This window comes from Python bivittatus, unplaced genomic scaffold (assembly GCF_059951505.1).
Source record: "Python bivittatus isolate LINGU-HERP-01145 unplaced genomic scaffold, Pbiv_v1 ctg000480_np1212, whole genome shotgun sequence".
Classification (NCBI taxonomy): Eukaryota; Metazoa; Chordata; class Lepidosauria; order Squamata; family Pythonidae; genus Python; species Python bivittatus.
Genome location: NW_028277075.1, coordinates 25,665,439 through 25,687,108, shown reverse-complemented (window position 1 = coordinate 25,687,108; position 21,670 = coordinate 25,665,439). Strand labels below are relative to the sequence as shown.

The 21,670-nt window shown below is 39.9% G+C and overlaps 1 protein-coding gene across 1 annotated transcript in view; it reads right to left on the bottom strand.

Moving 5' to 3' along the window:
• Nucleotides 1–16,372, bottom strand: part of LOC103051992 (cytosolic phospholipase A2 beta-like) — a 40,909-nt gene extending 24,537 nt beyond the window's left edge. Inside the window, exons 1-7 of the mRNA XM_088145495.1 lie at nt 16,352–16,372; nt 10,592–10,664; nt 9,824–9,960; nt 7,682–7,813; nt 5,757–5,815; nt 4,200–4,242; nt 3,917–3,980 (exon numbers count right to left, since the gene is read on the bottom strand). Of these exons, the coding sequence (XP_088001621.1) occupies nt 3,917–3,980; nt 4,200–4,242; nt 5,757–5,815; nt 7,682–7,813; nt 9,824–9,960; nt 10,592–10,664; nt 16,352–16,372 (529 nt within the window). The remainder of the gene's footprint in view (nt 1–3,916; nt 3,981–4,199; nt 4,243–5,756; nt 5,816–7,681; nt 7,814–9,823; nt 9,961–10,591; nt 10,665–16,351) is intronic.
• Between the last annotated feature and the right edge of the window lie 5,298 nt (nt 16,373–21,670).

Here is a 21,670-nt window from a genome sequence, read left to right as displayed (position 1 = left end):
TATACCCACTCTATCCTACCTAGTGGGATGGGGAGATACCCTCAGGGAGGAGCAGTCCCACAGATAACCTGGGCCTGGGCCATGTAGGGCTTTAAAGATAACAATCAACATCTTGAATTGCACCAAGAAAGAAACTGGGAGCCAGTGCACCTCACACAGCAATGGTGTAGCATGGGCCCAAGAGGAGACCAATACCCTGCAAGCTGCTGTACTCTTATAATGGTATGTGGGAATAACCCTGGGAGATGGAGCCCAGAGATGCTGCCTAGGGAACAGTCAGATAAGGGACAGCATAGCCTGCAGCTGGAAAGTAAGGCGGGACAAGAGGCTCAGAAGAGATCCTCCCTAATATCTCAGGGTATAAAGACAGGGAGAGAATTGTACTTTCAGACTTGCAAGATTCTGTTAATGAGGCCTTACAGTAAAGTAGAATTAGCTCATCTGGTCGTGTGTTCCTGTCTGTTTTACCTGGTAAGGCTGACAATTCTGGACCAGCTGTAATTTCCAGATGGTCTTCAAGGTCAGCCCCATATAGAGCACATTGCAATAGTCCAACTGAAAAGTGACCAAGGCATGAGTGACTGTGAGCAAGGCCTCTCAGTCCAGGAATGAGAGCCATTGGTGCACAAGACATATCTGTGCAAAGGCCCCCTAGCCATGGCTGCAATCTGCTCCTTGAGCAGGAGCCATGAGTCTAGAGGGACCCCCAATCTGCATACCAGCTCTGTCTGGGGAAGTGTTACCCCACTGAGAGTTAAAGATAACAACACATCGCTGGACTCTGGAGGGCCAAAAACCCAAAGCCACTCCGTCTGGCTAGGGTTGAACCAAAGCCGGTTCCTCCCCATCAGACCCTCATAGCCCCATGAGACCCTCACTAGGTCAGCAGCAAAACAGGATCACCTGCCTAGACAGGGCTGGGTATCATCTGCATACTGATGATACCACATCCCATGCCATCAGATATGACCTCACCCAGCAGTTTCATGCAGATGTTAAAAAGGAGTGGCAAGAGACCTGAGCCTTGAAGCACTCCACCAGCTGGTACTGGTCACTGGTACTGGTCACAGACGAAAGAGGAGAAAAACCACAAAACAGCACCTCCCACCAACCCCCGAAGCCACCATGAGATCCAGGAGGGCCAAGACAGTTGCACCATCTCCGTCCCAAGCCCTCCAATAGTCATCTGCAAGCACGACCAATGCCATTTCCATACTAGACTCCAGCCTGAACCCTGCCTGGAAAGGGTCCAGATAATTAATGAAATGCATTGTGATTAGTTAAATCAGCATGAATTTTGCATAGGACTAAAGTGATAGCACAGCTGCCACCATGTCCAGACTAGAAAGAAAAACATCCCTTATTTATGCAATATACAATATTTTATTTATAATAGTACCGACTGAAACAACATTTGCTATTCTGGGAGCTGTAATTCCCTAAGTGCCAATCAAGAAACACATATAAATAAATAATAAGTGAGACTGAACCTGCAATTCTCAGCCAAGTTCAAAATAAAAGAAATACTTTTCAGAGGCCTTTGCAATATTTTCAGTGTCTCCATAGTTTACTGTGGGCACATCTGGAAAATGTGTCCTAACTGAATCTTGAGAATCTGCAAAGGCAGTCAAGAAGATCTTGTCAGGCCTGCCAGATCTGTCATCTGTACTCAGTGAAAAGTCCTTCCTTTTAATCTCCAGAACTCTGCATTAATTCCTTTCTTGGATAGCTCCTTTGCTTTCCTTTCCAACACAGTGGAGAAGGTGGCTTATTTTCACACATCCAAATCACATCTCTTAACTATTTCAGTATAATTGCAAATGGCAAATTCTGATGCAAAAGAAAAAAAAACTGAATTCCTGAAAAAAATAGCTGTGGATTTTTCCAAGAATTCACCAGCACTTGGGAGGATTTTAAACTATTTTGACCCTTTGCATTTGACCCAGACTTGGCAATAGCTACAGTATATGCTGTTTTTCATCATAAATTCCATCCTGGGATATTGAGAAGTCACAGGCACATTGTTCACAAAACATATACAGTGGTACCTCGGGATACGAACTTAATCCGTTCCGTGACTCTGGGCGTATCCCGAGTTGGTCGTAACCCGAAGGAAATTTCCCCATAGGGTTCAATGTAAATCCGGTTAATCCGTTCCGCCCTCTGAATTTGGTCGCACCCCGAGGCAAATTTCCCCATAGGGTTCAATGTAAATCCGGTTAATCCGTTCCGCCCTCCGCCCGAATTTGGTCGCAACCCGAGGCAATTTCCCATAAGGTTCAATGTAATTACCGTTAATCCGTTCTGGCGTCCACGGACCACACGGAAAGCGGCCGGGCGCGGCGTGGTGCGGTGCGAAAATGGCCGGGTGCAGCGCGGCGCGGCGTGAAAACGGCCCGGCGCGGCGCGGCGCGGCGCGGCGCGAAAACGGCCCGGCGCGGCGCGAAAACAGCCCGGCGCGGCGCGAAAACGGCCGCGGACCACGCGGCAGGGCCGGAAAAACAGCCGCGGACCACGTGGCACGGGCGGAAAAATGGCCGTGGACCACGTGGCACGGGCGGAAAAATGGCCGTGGACCACGTGGCACGGGCAGAAAATGGCCGCGGACCACGTGGCACGGGCAGAAAATGGCTCGTACCCCGAGGCGGAGTTCGCAAACCGAGGTAAAATTTTGGGGCTAGAGCTGGTCGTAACCCGAAAAATTCGCAAGCAGAGGCGTTCGTATCCTGAGGTATCACTGTATCAATTTTTCCTTTTCTGGATGGCTTTAAAAATCTTTCCCCTCTGCAGAGAATTAGGAATTAAATGTCGTTTCATGACATTTTTTGCTTGGATATCTGTTTAAGAATAGTGCAACAATAAGATTTTGGAAATAAACTGTTGATCTATATTAGAAAAGCCCTCCCCTGGAGTAATGTGCAGTGCTTCAAAATAAACGTTCTTCTAAAGCAGAAGACCAGAACTAAAGTAATAACCAGTGATACAAATATCAGAAGAGGTCCGAACTGGAGGAATAACCTGTCTTTAACTCTGAAGCACTCCCACTGATCCACCACCCAACCTCTATAGATCTCCTGATATGCCTTAGGGGCATCGTCTCTTTTTAGAAATTTGGCCATCAGCATCTGCTACAAACCACAATGATTTAAAAAAAACGATGAAATGTCTGTTGCAAAATTACAGTGCAAACCCTACTTTTCAGAGGTATGTCCCAATGTTGGTTGCAAGATGAATGCACCTTTTGGGACTATCCCAGCAGATCAGAACAGCTGGAATCCACAATTGTAAAACATAATTTTCCTATGTTTATGTGCAATAAATGCATCATGGAAAGGTATTCTTTCCTGAATGATTAATTGATTGAAACCATTTGATTTAATTATTAATTTACTCAAAACAGAGTAATAAATAAGTCAGCACATTTTAAAAAATACTTTTAGTACAAGTACTATATTACACATCTGCCTTTTGCAGTAATTATTTTAAAATCATACTTTTTAAACATCCTGCACAGCCTATCAGGATTGCCTTTTTAGTAAATTAAGAGAGTTTTTTATATATTAAATTACCTGCTTAATCCAGGTAAGTCCAGGACTGCAACCTAATAAGTGCTCTGCAATTAAAAGGAGTCTGGTAAAACTTATATAACCAACGGGTTATATAAGATAAAAGAGTCCCTATAAAGACAGCCAGTTTGGTGTGGTGGTTAAGGCACCAGGCTAGAAACTGGGAGACCATGAGTTCTAATCCCACTTTAGGCATGAAGCCAGCTGGGGCACCTTGGGCCAGTCAATTCCTCTCAGCCCTAGGAAGGAGGGAATGGCAAACGTCTTGAAAAGTTCAGGGACTCATCTAGGCAATCTCCAGAAGTCAACACTGACACAAAGGCACGCACACACACAAAAACAGGACATACCTCGCAAAACCTTCTCATTTTCCTCCTTGTTCACTTTTACATCCAAAATGGAAAGTTCACGGGCCTATGAAAACAAAAAGGCAACAGTGCAGTTTCCATGTGTCTGGAACTTCTGATCTGTTTCTTTCCTTGCATTAAATCATATCCCATAATGCAGTGCTTCCTGTGGCGAATAATGATGGCGTACACCCATTTTTCCCAACCTGCACCTTGCAGATTTTCCACCCCCTGTGGTTACCATAGAGAAGGCTGGTTTACACAAGAGGACTCCAGATAGACTTACCACTATGACACCATTGGAAATCAGTTGCTCAGGAGGGCCTAGCCTAAAAAGCAGAGGAACAAAGGAAAAAGAAACAACAAAAGAACAAGTAAGACCAATTTTGTTAGTCACTGCTGTTTTAGAAATAAGGTTTTGTGAATGACTGACAAGAAAAAGAGGCTCTCTGAGTTTTTAACAAAGAAGGGAATACAAAGAGGTGCAGACATTCTGGTCTACAAACTGCAACTAAAGATGCTCAGACAAATCATTAAGATGTTTGTGCATTGTGGCACAGAGTAAACGTCTTCACTCCGTAAGTTTTTATCAGTTTGTCCATGATCTGAATTTAAAGTGGCACAAATAAAATGTAATGGAACATGGAAAAACCAAATCCAAAATATAATCATCATCATCATAGAATAAAACAATACCATCATTGTATAGCACTGAATTAAAGGGCAAGATAATTTGTCAACTAAACACCTTTTGTATTTTGTTTTCTTGTTGTAAATTCACCATCAGTGATTATATAAGCAAAAAGGCAGATTATAAATTTAATAAATAAAGTATGTTCCTCTTCCACCTACAAATTGATCTAGCAGGTAACAGAGCTTGTTTGTGGATTTGGGTATCCTATCGTACTCTACCTTACCCTGGGTTAGGGCTTGGGTTAGGATTAGAGAACCTCCTTGAATGGAGATGGGGGCAATCCAGGAAGTGGTGGCCACCATGAAAAGATCCTATTGCTTACAATTGCTACAGAAGCAAAAAAATGTCTTTTGCTGACCAAATAGACCAGAAATTGATCTCTTTCCTGTTCTTTATGGTAACTTCTAAAATATACAATGTAGAAACAAAAATAAGAAACATAGTTCTTTATGTTCAAAATAATAATGGATTAGTGGCTAAGGATCCTTGTCTAAATCAAACTGGCTTGCCAGGATCCAGGTTCTGACAATTCAGAAATTGACTACTGCCAATATTAAGGAAGCAGACTCACAACCACAAAGCTGTTCCAGAACTGGAAATCCTTTAACCCTTTTGGGAAACTTTTGGGAGAGGGAATACATACTGTACTGAGGTAGAATTGGAAGGGTGAACCTGTTCTACTTGTGGATGGTTGATTTCACATAATATTCTAGACTGGGCTAACATAGGGATGAATAGTTTGTGGTTCAGTATGCTGTAGGAACTACAAGATTGTTTAGCATATTGTCTAAACCAGGACCAAAGTTACCCAATATTATGTTTCATTTATTTGGATACAGCATGTTATATGAACAGAGATTTGTGTTTCAGTTTATTATGTTGCATGAACCCAGCCAATATATTAGAATAAATTTGTATGGGATTCCTCAATCAATCACTGCAGAATTGTATGTGATTAGAGTGGCATACAAAGCTTAATAAACAGAGTAGGTAGGGTAGGGTAGGATAGGATAGGGTAGGATAGAATACCCAAATCCAGAAACAAGCTTTGTTACCTACTAAATAATACAAAGGCGGAATTTTCCAAGAACCAAGCCATGAACAATGATTTACTGTTTCATATCAGCTTTCAAATAACAAATCACTTACACATCTGACAGCCTGAATTCCACTTCTAGAGAGTCATAACGATAAGGATGTTCTTGTTTCTGATAACAGAAAAACATTTATAAAATGCCCACTAATGACAACAACATCAAAATATGCAGTCCACCAAACTGCCGACACTTGATCTTGGTTGAATCAAAGCACCCCTGGACCCCAGAATCATACAGTTCATAGTTCTAGGAGCCAAAAATGTTGCTGTAAATGATCGGTGCAGCCGGTGTCAATGTCTGTGGCCAAGAGTTGTAAGCCACCATTATCTAATGGGAACATTTGGGATTCCTTTGATTCCTAGTGGAGATTACATCATCTCTTTGCATCCATCAACCTATTTGACCACCAGTTAGTCAAAGGAATCTCTGTGTTTAAGAGGTTAGGGAACTCCCTGTGTCTCCCTCTCCAAGATATAGTGTAAATGGAAGTAAGGCTTTCCTCACCTATTTATTTCTTAATAAATCTACTTTTTACTGCAAATAAAATGAATGTCTATAGCATTCATTAATATACTCTGCATCCCAATCATCCATATTATCAAGCATTTTTTTAATGGGACCTGCTGCTTCTTAATTACCTGATATTCACTCTGTGTATGCTTAGGAGCATATCCTCTAACAAGGGTCCTGCTGAACTTAGATCTCCAAGACTAGCTCTCTACTTGTGACTTGTGCAAAATAACACAGACATATGTGTCTGGGTTCTGTCAACATTCAGTTACTTTGAAAGGGCTATATCAGTACAGTGCAATCAGACTGGGTAGTAGCCACAGTCTGAATACCGGGCTTTTTAAATACAGTAACTTCAAAGCATCTGTGTAAGTGACTGCTTACGTCAGTGTTTTTCAACCTTGGCAACTTTAAGATGCGTGGACCTCAACTCCCAGAATTCCCCAGCAAGCAGAGCTGAAGTCCTTACATCTTAAAGTTGCTAAGGTTAAGAAACACTGGCTTACATGACATCTAAAAATGGATGGAAAGCAGGCTGTTTTATGTACTGAACTGTGCCATTTACTTTATTTTAAACCATCCCTTTCCCACTACTTCCAGGTTATTAATTGGTTCTGCCCGTATTGTCTTGCCCTGTCCTCTGGGGCTAATAGCAGCTATGAAGCAGGAATTTATGTTGGGGGAAAAAAAGAACATACACTCACTAGTATATCCCAGTCATCTTTTTCATAGAGGAGGAGGGAGGAGGAGGAGGAGGAGGAGGAGGAGGAGGAGGAGGAAGCAATCTCAGAACTTCCATATCACATATCATTTGAACCTATACTTAAGTCTGTGTAAAATTATCCAGGGTACTCAGGTGTGGCTTGTGAGTTTTCTTTTTGCATTTCCTTCAAAAAAAAGTCTCTAAATACCAACTTAGCTGGCATATGAAGAGAAGGGGAGGGGAGGGGAGAGGAGAGGAGAGGAGAGGAGAGGAGAGGAGAGGAGAGAAGAGAAGAGAAGAGAAGAGAAGAGAAGAGAAGAGAAGAGAAGAGAAGAGAAGAGAAGAGAAGAGAAGAGAAGAATGTCGATGTTGCTTCAAATTTTGCTTAGATTAAATGTGATTGCAAGAATAATCTCCTTTATAAGAGTACTTCTTTTCTGAAACCTTGGCCACCTGCCATTTTTAACAGGAAATGGATATCTGAGTATTTCTCCCTTGATTTTGATTTTCAGATGCAAATGTAGCAAATAGATAGAAATTGTACTTCTACAGACATAAAGTCATTTCAAAATAAATACCATATAGTTATGTCTAGGCTTGTAAAACTTTTCCACAAGTTTCATTCTGTCTATCTGAGCCCTGCTTTCACAAAACCCATGAAACATGCCATTTAACAAACTCAGGATAAGAGCTATCTAAACATCTATTAGGGATGAGGAATAGATGTTTATCTAGTATCTTCAACATAACTTTTTGGCCCTCACCTCTGGTTTTAAGGAGAATTTCTCAAGGACTGGACTTCCGGGCTGGAGTTTTGCCAAATCAAAAAGAACAATAAATTGTATATCATCTTTGATGACTGAATCAGCATGGCAAACTTTCAGCTCTATGATATTCTGGAACAGAAGATAAGACATGGCAGATTGTATATTCCTTTTAATTGATGACAATGTAGATATTTCTACTGTAACATATCTTCTTCCAATTGATGGAACTTTTGCCATTGACTTAACAGGAAAATGGATTATACCCAGAATAAGAAATTTAATTAGTCAATCTCACATAGCTCTTTACAACTGCTAAATTAGTTCTTTACTTATGTATTTATTATATTTATGTCCCCCCACAATCTGAATCTTCTCTTGGATAATCAATGGGGAAGCTGTTGAATGTGGGTACGGTGTATTCTCCACTGCCATATACATAAATGGATAAATTTTGGATGTATTTGTAGCTTCAGCAGGCAACAATCCTAGCTCTTTAAAATTTGTAGAAAGGTACTATTTTTCACCTTCTTCATAATATCTTCCTTGTGTCCATCTCTATTTTTTTTGGAGGGGGGTTGTTCTCATTTCTTACAGAAGCTCTTGATACCATCTGTTATAGCAAATCTCTGGCTTCAGATGAGTGATAATTACCCTTTGGTGCTTTTGTTCCTACCTGGAAAGTTTGATCTCAGAAAAAGACTACTATTTTCACCTCAAGCCCTTTGGGATACTATAAGATCCTATCTTTATAATATGCCACCAAATATTGCTCCAGTTTATGGCCTCCCAACTTATTGCTCAAAATTATGGACCCTTCAGATGAACGAAGAGGAGGAGAAGGAAGAGCAGGAGCCAAATTAATAAGTATGGCCATTTGGTGATCCCAGGAGATAGTACTGCGAGACTAGCAAAACTATCTTCCACTGCCTCTGAGTTGCCAGCCCTGAATTCTCATCTCAACACAGAATTATGGCCTCCAGCCTGTGACAGTAGCAATGTTACTGTATCAAGAACTGAAAGGGCAGAGCGACAAAGACTTTTCAGGTTCTTTGAAAGAGTACCTTGGAGGTCATGGTCCACTTATGAATAACAGTTTATCTTATTACTCCCAAGTACCTCAGTTTCTGCAATCAGCACTAATCAAGTCTAGCTATATTCAAGCTTAGGCAACCAGTTGTTTTGAGAGCAGTCAAGTCCTGGAACAACTTCTGTAGTAATCTAATACTCTGCTTTGCTTGGTTTCCTGAACTCTGACCTGAACTCTGACCATGATATCTTGCTGTGTTGTTAATACTGAATGCTTTATCTTGACCTTAGACTGGAACCTTTCCCCGCCCTTCAAGTCATCTATTTAGTCATGTCCCTGATTCTCTCCTAATGCCAAATTAGCAGTGATATCCAGCCCTCTCCAACCCCACCCCGGTTTGGATCAGAACCTCCAGACCATCTCTATCAAAAGCAGAGCAAGGTGGCTGCATCAAGCAACAGATGCTGAGAGGTGGCATTAAGATGCTGAAGAAGGTAATCGCGTGCTCTTTAGCCTAACTTATTCCTCCTATGCTGATATGGTTAAAAATGCAGCCCCATTTCCAGGGAAAAAGGAACATTCACCTGAAATCTTAACTACAGTAAATTGTATTTTCTGGGATATTATTATTTTCTGGGATTTTATGCATTAGGAAGAGATCCCACAAAAAAAAAGACCTGCCTTCCAAGTCTGCTAAGACCCCAGTAATTACTAGTGTTCTTTTCTTTTTACAACAGATATCACTGTCATTTTAAAACCCTCACATTAAATATGTCTTATGGAATATGTTTCACTACTGGCAACCTTAGGGTGAGCTATTTGTTATCAGTCTTGGGAATGGATTAACAGTAATCTCTGAACAAAAGACATTTGCTATCTGATCTTTGTGCCTACACACAAAACTACTGATGTGTACTTTTCACGCATACAAGCATCTCCAAATGAAAGAAACAAAAATATCAATAGTTTGTTTTCTTTTTCAAAGTGTCAAATCTTGCAATATACTTACAGTTTCACTTGGAGAAGTCAATTTTACAAGAATATTTTATGGACCTATTTATCCAGGAAGCCTGTCAAATAGTATGAATGCTGCCACAACTACATTGTATTACCTTGATTTTGGTTTGGATCCTAAAATAAAATGTTTCATTCCAGACTGGGTAATAAGAATTCCTGACAGTTTGGGTTCTGAATGTCTCCTGTGATGCTGTCGGCAGATGCAAAGTTACATAGCAATCAGAAGAAGACACTACAGCAGGAAAAAGAAGAAATTGGTAATTTTTTTTCAAATATTCAGCATAGCTTAAGAAGTAAAAGGAATATAGCAGCTAAATTCCTATGGAACGAGAGTGCCATTTACTTCTAAAGATATCTAGGGTCTATTAATCTATACATTATCAATCATTAAATATATCACATATGCCACCAAGAGTCAAGTGATTGTGGCAGGATAGAAATACAACAAATAAATAAATAAATAAATGTAGAAGATTGACTCTCTTAGCGGAAAAGGTGTAGGAAATCGGCATGTCCTGGTGTGGGTTTCTAGAAGAGACTATTTGAAGATTCAGAGCAGGAAATATATTGAAAACCAAAAACTCGTGAACAAAGTGGGTTGGAGAGAGTGAGGCATTAATAGGAAAAAGAAGGCTACAGACTAGAGAATTGATGGAAAAATCTAGAATAAAGGCAAGAGATGCTGTTGCAAGAAAGTTTTATATTCCATATAAGCAATAAACAATCAAGTTTATTACATTTTATTTTACTCTAAGTCAGAGAATCAACTCTGCACTCAGCTTTTCTAAATTTCTGTTTGTGTGGGATCAATACAATTAAGTAACTCAACTCTATCTTTCAACCATAACACACCAGTAACTTACATAGATCACAAGAGGTGGTGATACTGGCTTTCAGAATTTTGACAGACAGCAGGGATATTGGAAATACTTGGTTCTGCAATGGAAACAAAGCCAGTAATGAGGACATGAGTCAGTCCCTTGGGTCTAGCATATGGTATTGTACACTACCATCCATATTCCTTTTTCTTTCTTTTTTTATTTATTTATTTATTTATTTATTTTGGTTATAGGCCAGTCACAATATTTCCCTGCAACTCACAGCTGCAAGAGGTCCTTAGATGCTGCTATGGAGTTCTGGTGCAGTGCAGCAGAAGAGAAGGGCCATCCTGGTCTGGTAGCCCTAAACCCCCTGAAATGCATACCTTCCTTGTTCTTTCAGTCTTCAGATGTTCTCAAATTTGCATCATTGATGATCATCATACTGCAAAACCATGATTGCTACAATGAACTAATTATCCAGACTTCATGATCTTCAGTAGCTAAATTACCATACTTCCCAATTTCAGGTTACCTTTCATTATGAGAACAAATAAACATGAAGATGGACATGGTCATATGATAACCTATGTGATAGAGCCCATCTCTTGGCTTTGTTGGTGGTTATTTTGTGATGCTCGGCTGCTACGTGTATTTCAAGCCCTTTGAAGCCGGCAAGCTCAGGAAAAATGAATCACTTAGATTTCTGGAAAAATCTATATCACTAATAAGGTAATGTAATAGAATCTTGAAAGCCCATCAAAGTAATTGTTCTGCAGAGTTACTCTGAGTATCTCTCTCATGCTTCCCCTCTTCCCTAAAGTCATGAACCTCTTCTGTAATCCTCCTATTTTGTCCCTTAATATTCTTGCTGCCTCCTCTGTGTTCAAAATGTCTATTAGGCATTCCATGAGTTTATATATTTTTAAGTGCTACCATATTTCTCAAAGTGTACAAACAGTGACCTTCCCCATCAGGTGATCTATGTATTGAACTGTTTTACTTTTTATAATTTCAAGAGGTAACAGGGTTGCCATATGGCATATCTGCACTTACCACTTCAGCTGCTCTTGCTCCATCTTCATGCTGGCTTGACTCTTAGGCCAGTTTTTAAAAAGCCTGTCTGGACTGAAACACTTTGACAACAGCTTGCAAGTATTCCGTTCAAAGTACAGGCTACCACATCCTCCCACTGGACCATTCTCCTGCTTCTATGCCCTCCTACCTTTCTGTTTCAAGAAAGTGATCATTAGTCACTTTCCATACCTGGAGATAGGTCTTCCTTGTCATATATATTTTCATGCATAGTATTGTGTGTGTGTGTGTGTGTGTGTATAATACCCACACAAACACACAAAATGAAATTGAATTATATATACCGTCAAGGCATCAAAATGCACATAAAAGTAGATACAACAATAAGCTTTTGTTTTATAAATGCTTTCTTAATGCTATATTTCTTTCTAAGGATGTCTTTAAAATGACTACTATAATAGCACAGTTATTATAACTTTTACCTTGTAAGTCAAAGGTTGTATTCAAAACCTCACAGAATTTCTTCTTATTGTTATTGTTATTCTTTCCGAGGTTCCTACTTGTCCCTGTACTTTATGTTTCTTTTTAATAAATCCAGTTCCATTGGTGCTTTAAAAAAATAAACCCATACTTTGTGCTTCCATATAAGAATTCCCATTTTTAACATTTGGTTTGCATTATTATCTTTATTATTGTAGAATAAATGAAAAGTTATCGAACTTGAGATCATAAAACAAGAAGCACGGCATGGAAGCACTGCAAATAGAAGTTCCAGCACTCATTATTCATTCCACTGAAGTATAAAAAATACAGTCACTCTATCTTTTGACATACCATTAATTACTTCTCTTCAAAGCTGCCTATGGAACTGCAGTAGACAAATTCCAGTTCCTCTTATATAAGCAATGTGTTTCAAACAACATGAAATTATAAAAGTAACCAGACAAGTTAATTTTTTCCCAGGCCAAGCTACCTTATCTTTAGAATCAAAATTCCAGACCTCTTCAATGATCAGCAATTTCTTAGCAAATTTGCTGACATATGTCTGCCTATCTCATCTCACACCCAGGTAAGTACATTTGTACACACATGTGCACCTAACATCCAGAGTTTTGGTTCTTGGCCTGCTCCCTCTGGCCTTCTTCCACCTTTCCTGCTTTTGAGGGACTTACTCAGACTTTGACATCGCCTTCTTTTGACTGCAGCACAGAAATATGCATCTTCCCAAGAAGTATAATACGTAGGTGACTGACAGCCAAGGTAGCATTTCCAGATCTGATTTCCTCGACTTGCCATATGAAATTGCTGAACTGCCTGCTGGATCTTATTTGCATATAATTGCAGTTCTATAACCTATTAAATAATCTTTCAAATGAGCTTTATAGTAGCAAAGATGCACAGTTCATTATGGAAATGAATCCTTTGTGCTCCCTCTTTCCATCCGATCTTGTCTAAATATTAACATACTGTTAAGGAAACAAACTAAGGAATCTCCTACTGTTACATAAAGACTTATCCATTAACTTCTCCTATAATCCTTGCACTAATTTTCCTCAGTTCTCTAGCTAGTTGTTGGGTCCTAGCATCCTGTCCTCTTCTCTTCTCCGGAAAAACATATGCCCCCCCCCCCAAATTATTCAGGATAAATTAGCTCACTTCTTTAAAACAACATTTAACAACTGCTCTTATAAAGAGAACAACCAGGTGTTGTTTAATCACTGATAAACATGAAGTTAATGTAAACATAAAGTTAATGACAAAATGCACCTCACAGAACTCTGAAAAAGAAATACACCACAGATTTCTAGGTATCCTGACTCACCTAAGGAAGCCCTGCCTTGCATAGACACCAGTAGCAAATGGAATCTGTTGGACTCCAACAATATAAAACCAACAGTGATTGGAGAACATTATGTGAAAAACAGCATGCATTTGTCTAATCAGCACATTTGGTTAATTTCATACAAAGCATACAATACCTGGAGTCCCCCAAATGCATACAAAACAATGTATATTGGGAAAACATATCCAGGGTCCCTATAACTATGGCACTTTGGTGTCTGCTAAACTATCTGCTAAAGTTGGCAGAAAAAATGAGAATGCATGCACTGACACAGATGGGAAATATAGTAATCTGCACATTCCTAGCTGAATATAGTATATTTTAGATCAGGGAGCAATTTCCAGTGACAATTTTATGATAGCATATTATACTAAACATCCGATCATTTGCCGCAATCTTTACTGCCATTAATTGGATCCAAATGTGTATAAATTTGACCAGGCAAGTTCATGGAGAACTACTGTCATGCACAAAAGAAATGTATTCAAGATTAACCCCCATGGAAGCCAATTGTCCCACTTTGCAGCAGAAGCTATTCTTAAGGCACTGAGCAAATGCTTCCCAGTATCCTATTTCTGTTATTACCAAAACCCACTTCTACCACTACAAAACTACTAGGTTTTGTAGCATATTTTCAAAAAATAGACAAGTTGCATGTTAATGTTTAAATGTTTTTTACTAGGGTGCTTTAAATTAAACAGCAAGCAGCCATAGAATGGAGGGAGTATATACTGTACTAAGGCAGGTCTCTTGATCTGCTTGAAGAAGCTGGAAATACAACAGAGGAAGATACTAAAAGATAGATATATCTTCTATAGAACTACAGAACTTCTAGATCTGGAAGAGTTTATAAATGACTGCTCTACCTGCAGGTGAAATCAGCCCTGAACCAGCAGCTTAAACCAGACAAATAGTATTTAAAAGATTAAAGGTACATATCCTGCCCATACAACTATCTACAACTGTTGCTGATTTTATTACTATTAATACTTGAATTAATATCGCATTTTCATTCCCATAAGCAATTGTTTTTCATTCACATATGTCTGAATCCAGCAAAGGTGATCTATCCATGGAAGCAGTTATCTATGCAAGTAGCCAGCTCTGTTCACACTGCACACACAAAGCCCAACATGCAAGGCTGTGTGGATGGTGATCCTTGCTGAATTTTGCCGATTCTGTAATTAAGATTTGATTTTAGTCAGTTCTGGCATTGTAATGGTATATGGGAATGATCTTGGGAGATAGGAGGAGGAGCCACAGAGTGGACAACGGTCAGTTAAGAGGCAGCTGAGCCTGAAGAAGGAATGGGGGTGTGGTAAACATCTCAGAAGGGATCCTCCCTAGTTTCTTAGACTGTAAAGGCAAGCTGGGAGAGATGTACTTTCAGACTTGCAACTTTACAATAAAGGTAGTGTTAGTACTCATGGTTGCTGCTTCTTATCTGGACTACCTTGCAAGGCGGACAACAATCTTGCAAGTGTGGAGTCCTTGGGGTTCTCTGAGCTTGGTTCTTTTCTTGCAAATGTTTCATTACCCAGCTAGGTAACATCTTCAGTGCTAAAGTGGGATGGGGTTTGCTCTCTATTTATGTGCTGTGGCCTGCCCTGCCAGTGTTGGTGGGGGTGGGGGGTTTGTTTTGCTTCTCTGGTAGTTCTTTGATTAGCATCTGTTTACTGCTTGATTGTGTGCCTGGTGGTAACCTTGCTTATCTGGGTGATGACTGCTGGCGAGGAGATGTTCTGGTCTTTTGTTTCCTTTTCTATTGTCTCTTTTGAATAGTGCGTAGATGCTGTTTATCTCTATGTGTCTGTTGATGGCTGCCTTGTCTGAATGCCAGGCTTCCAAGAGTTCCCTTGCATTTTTGGATTTAGCCTGGTCTAAAATGCTGACAGTGTCCCAGTTAAAACTGTTTCCCAGTTTAAACACATATTCTCTTCTATTGGAATCTTGCAAGTCTTGTATTCAAAAACTCTAATAAAAATAAAGAATAAAAAAGAAAAATCCAAGTTGAGTGGTGAGCTGAATAAACTAAGCCACGTTTTTCTTTGCAAGCACACATGTGTGACCATATTTAAATGGCAAACGTCAAAATGCGTCAGGCACCAACTTTCTTAGATGGTTATCACATGATTTTGAGTGATGTTGGCAGCCGCCAAGAAATAAACAGGCTGGAATCTCACAAGATTTTAGCCACTTCTTATACCTTTTTTTTTAAATAATAATAATTTTCAGGGTTCCAAAACTGCATCAGGTTGTTATAGCTTCAAAGACATATTGAGGTTTTTTTAAAAAAAAAAAAAAAAAGCAAGCAAGCAAGCAAGCAAGATTAATTAATCAAATATGAAGCCAAAACCAAGGAAACAAGATTAATGAATTAATAAGCAACTTAAATGTTCTGAAATCCAAACAGGCAGCCAGATTGTCTCCCCAAACCTGTTACTTAAGAATGAGATGCTGGAAGGCAAGCAGCATTCTCCCACTCGTTTGTTTTTCTACTGGCCACACATGTGGCAATTTTTGTAACACCTTGCGCATCTCTTCGACCTTCCTGAATCACTTTTCTCTTCCTATCCTTTTAAAAAAATATATTGGCAACAGGGAGTTGATTGGCATTCTTAGGAAGCTTGTTTTGTCTGTAAAATTTAAATGAATTTTCAGTCATTCCTTTCATTGCCCAACAAATTCCATAATATTCAAAGCCACCCCATAACACATTAGTATCTTTTTCCTCCTGTAGAGAGAGAACCGAACTGTTTAGCAAAACACCCAGAAGCAATTCAAAGGTGGAAATAGGCCCAACATTTTAGCATTTCAGAAGATTCAAATTGACTGAAGGATGGGGGCAGTGGGGGAACCTGGTAGTTATGATTTCCTAGCAGAGCCTCCTCAAAAAATACAGAGAACAGGGGCATTCTCTTCCTTACCTTCTCTACTGTGCTTTCCATTCTTGTCAAGTAGTCTTTTCACAAGTAGAAGGAGCACCTAACTGACAGGCAGACAACATTCAAACCTGTTGTTGCTCTTCCTTGGCACATCCCAAAAGGCAAGAATCATATATGCACACTCCAGGCTCCACCCAGTGTGACTTCTGGATAAGAAAGAGGGAAGAACTGTGGTTTTTTTCTAACACAAGAAATATCTGCAGAGTACATAAGACCATATGACATAAGAAGCCATTATCTGTCCTGAAACATGAAGCAATGCATTCATTCCAGTACTAACAGTTTCTGATTTTTCTCTCCTGCTCTTTCCATTATACAACAAACAGTAGCTATTTTCTTCTTACAGTTACCCATTTCTCAGGTACGATGCCATAGACTACAACCTGTAACTGTGTTGTTATCATCTGTATGGTTAGAAAGGAAACAAGACTCCAGGGCAGAATGAAATTTCATAACTGACAATAAATACAGGGTACCTAAAGTGTAAAAATCTGATCTCTGAATGACAGGGAAACATATTGGTTGGTTGATTGATTATGTGTCTTTAAGTTAGCATTGACTCTTAGCAACTACAAGTCGATAACCCTTCTCCAGGATGTATTGTCGAAGGCTTTCACGGCCGGCATACGATGGCTGGTGTGGGTCTTCCGGGCTGTGTGGCCGTGTTCTGGAAGTTTTGTTTCCTAACGTTTCGCCAGCATCTGTGACCGGCATCTTCAGAGAGCAGGAGCACAGACAGGAGCAGTTCTCTCTGTGCCCAGGATGATGTGACCCTTTTGTGGGTATTTATAGAGATCTGAAGGGGGGATTGGGGGGTGTGGTGGGGGGTTGGGGGGTGGGGGGTGAGGTTTGGGTTAACGAGTGGCTGCTTGTTTTGATGTCAGAATATGTATGTATCTTCCTGGGGATTAGGAAGGGTTTTTTCTTCTATTGAGTTGTTAACGAGTGGCTGCTGGGTGTGATTAGTATGTTCATTGTGTGAACTGTTCACATGTCCTGGTGGTTGAGCTGAGTTCGTTGACCTTTTGCAAGCTGTATTTTTCAGGATTGGTAGCCAGGTTTTGTTGATTTTTAGACTCTCCTCTTTTTTATTGAAGCTGTGCTGGTGTTTGTGAATCTCAATGGCTTCCCGGTATAGCCTGGTATAGTGGCTGTTGGTGTTGTCCAGTATCTCTGTGTTTTCAAATAGGATTTTGTGTCCAGTGTGCTTGAGAGCATGTTCAGCTACTGCAGATTTTTCTGGTTGCTGTAGTCTGCAGTGTCTTTCGTGTTCTTTTATCCTGGTCTGGATGCTGCGTTTTGTGGTCCCGATGTATACTTGCCTGCAGCTGCATGGTATGCGGTATACTCTTGCGGCGGTGAGGGGATCCCTTTTGTCTTTTGCTGATTTTAGCACTTGTTGTATTTTTCTGGTGGGTCTGAAGATTGTTTGGAAATTGTGTTTTTCCATCACACTGAAGAAGAAAAACAGCCACTCACCAGCAAAGTATTTCTGCCCTACATCAAAGGGGTCACAGACCGCATGGGAAAACTGATGGAAAAACACAATTGTTTGGAAATTGTGGAAATTGGGTCACATCATCCTGGGCACAGAGAGAACTGCTCCTGTCTGTGCTCCTGCTCTCTGAAGATGCCGGTCACAGATGCTGGCGAAACGTTAGGAAACAAAACTTCCAGAACACGGCCACACAGCCCGGAAGACCCACACCAGCCTTCTCCAGGATGATCGGTCCCCAGCCTCCCCTTCAGGTCTTCCAATGGTCACCCATCACCACTATAATGAAGTCCACCATTTTGCTGGTCACCCTCTTCTCTTTCCTTCTGCTTTTCCAAGTATTATAGACTGCTTGGGAGAGCTACATTTTCATAGAATGTATCCAAAATATTATAATTTCAGTTTGGTTGTGCCTCAAATGAGAACCCTGGGTTGATTTCCTCAGTGATCATTTGAAGTCCATAGAAAGGGAAAACCATTGCCTGCACAATTCTGATCTTGGTAGGTATAGGTATGACACAGCAGAGTCACTCTGTGGTGAGGTGGGCAGTGTCAAATTTGAAATATAAATAAATAAATGAATAAAATCTGAATACCTTTTTCAAAATCTTCATTGCTACCCTACCAAGTGCTAATCTGCACCATATTTATGGACTCCTGATTCCTTTACTGGTTGATATTCAATCCTAAACAGTAGAAGCTATCCACCATGTCAGTATTTTCATTATCAGTTCTAAGGCTGGTTCCTGCAACTATTGTCATCAGTTGGGTCTTTAAACAAATACAGTAATATATCCCAAGTGCAGCATCTGAATATTCCGTTTCTCCATATTTCTTGGTCATCCTAACCACCTCTTTGCCTTGATTCCAGAGAGTTTGAAACCATATAACCTGAGGTCCAGGGCTGTCTGCACAGTGCCCATCTCTCAAAAAGCCACAACTATTTGGCCACAGTTGCTTTACAAAGTGTGGCTCCTGGCAGACCTGAAGGCCATGTGTCCCTTGCCCCATAAAAACACACAGGAGGTTGCAGGACATAAAGCCTCCCAACCTTGGCTCCTGGTGGCTATGTAGACAAAAAACATACAGTATGTTTTTTTAATGACCAATGGACAGTAAAGAAATGGTTCACCACCTTTTTTTTCTGGGATAGCTTTTCAATTTTCCAGTCTATCCTAAAGGCTTGGGGTTTCTTAATAGGGTTCCAACCCAACTTAGTTTTTTTCAAAATCAGCCAAAGTTAGCTAGATGCTTTCAAAACATAAGCCTGTTATAAATGAATTTATTCCTTGTTTTGATTAAAAAGCACAAGGTTTTTTGGTTTTGGGTTTTGTTTTTTTTTGAGTGCTGAGCAACCCCTTCTTCCCAATCACCAAGGACTGGTACTAGGATTTGCAGGCATATAGATTACACTTTCATCCTTTACCTGGTGATGTATGTTCAGGTTTCTGTGAACATTAATTAAATTAATTAATTAATTAAATTAATTTAGAACATATGTAGATGTACTGTTATCACCATTTTGCACTGCTTCAGATTAAGTTACAAAAAGGTCCTTCCAGTTGGACAGGGGCATGAATATAGCCACTCTCTATAATGTTTCAACATGGCTGCATCTCCTCCCATGATCTTGGGCCAAAGGTAGTTCCATAACCCTAGGAACTGTCCTAAAATAGAAGTGTAGTGGTAGAGACTCTGGTGGCAACTGGCATGAGCATCTCCTGGGAGATGTTCTTCCTATTCTCCAAGATAGTGCTAGCAATTTAGTACACCTAATTACATTACTGAATTTAAATATGGACACTATCAATTTATTGGCATAAACAATCTAGCATACAAGCCATTGATGTGCCTCATAAACAAGATGTTCTTAGGTTTATTGATACTCTGTTTAAATTGTTGAGGTTAGGGGGGAAACAAAGTTTACAATTTAGTTCCTTATGCCCCATCTTTTTTTTATTTTCTCCCTGAAGAGACATTTTCTCTTCCCACTGTACTCACTTCCCACCATCACGCCTTTTCTGAACCCCCACCCCCACATCTATCCTTTTCTTTGTGTGAGTTCTTTCCTGTTACATTTCTCTTTCCTATACAACCACAGCCCATAAAGCATGGCACCAGGGTCCCATTTCATATTCAACTCATTCCGCATACATTGTAAACCTTCAGCAGAATAAAAGGTGCAATGCAGTTACAAGAAAGGCAAGGGGAAACAAGAACCAAAAAGCTACATTTTGAACCAAAAAGCCAAAGTAAGGTGTAAAAGAGTAATTGGGAGGCAAGTGAACAAATGACAAGAAGAGGAGCTCAGAACTTTTAGATTTTGAGTTTTCATGAAGAAGAGCCACCCAAGCAAGTTGGGGATCTCTGTCAGGTGTTTAGTTCTCTGTATTTTTCATGGTGCACATATCTCAACTGGCTAGCTAAAAACCACAAAGGCTCCATGAATGATAGCGGGTTCTACAGAATCAGTATTTATATAGTATTTCTAATGCATATGAGGTGTAGATATGATTCATCCAAGGGTGTTTTGCAAGCTCAGTGAGGGAGGTTGGATGACTCTTAGGTGCTTCTTTGATGAATCTCCTGTTCAAAATTGCACTGACTTTTACAACAATTTAGCTTACAGTTATGAAACACTTATGCTTGCAGATAACCATCACGTTCTTTGACACAGTCCAGCAAAGACTATGTATGTAAATATATGTAAACGAATTTCCCTGTTTTAATTTCAATACTATCTTACCTGTTTTAATTTAAAAGAAATTTTTAAAAAGCTTTCTAAGAACATTCTTCCTCCAAAATTACTGGACTTTTCCTATAATAATGTATTATAAACAATGCATTGTAACTATGGAAACAAAGAGTCTATAGTATTTTATTGATCACTTATTACGAGACAAATAATTACATACACATGTGAAGCTGATTTTTAACAGCAATTTCATCTGCTCCCTAACATTCACCTGCATGTACTTTAAGCCTCTTTAGCAAAGAGAATCCAGAGTAAAGGAGAAGTGTTTCACCTTTTGGAGAAGTGCTTCACCTTTTCCTTGCCTGCTATTTCTACAAATTTATTTCCTTCCTTTCAGATTCGGAAGATGCTTCCATGATAACCTCCCATTGAGAAACCACTGAAGGAAGGAAAATAATACGATTGTTTCTCAGTGGACCCATCTTTTGCCACTCTCTGGCCTGGAGATCCAGCTTTAATTGCACCATTGCTTTTTCTTCCAAGCTGACATAATTAATCTGAAGATTTTGGGACTAGACCTGATGAGTTTCTCCATCAAAACCAATGTCTGGAGTGTATTTGTTCTAAAGCCATGATAGTGGGGTTTTCATCTTCACCAAATGGGAGTCAAGAGTCATGGGAGAATTAAATGTGTAAGTCAAGAAAGGGTGATGCAGTTAGCAAAAGTGATCATTCATTCATTCATTCATCCATCCATCCATCCATCCATCCATCCATCCATCCATCCATCCATCCTGTTTCTATCCCACTGCAATCCAGATGGCTCTCAATGACTTACATGATATATAAACATTAAAACATCCACAGAAAACAATTGGCAGCAGAATAAAATAAGCCATAAGTCAAAATCCACCAAAATAAAAACTGCAGCAAGAAATAACAATAAAATAAAAATAAAGATAAAAGAGGGCTGAAGCTCCCAAGCTAGTCAGAATGCTTTCCAGAACAGTTTGGTTTTCAGCATCCTGCTGAATGCCATCAAGGAGGGAGCCAATCTGATTGCTACTGGAGACTCTTCCAGAGGAGTCTCGCTGCCACTGAAAAGTGGCCC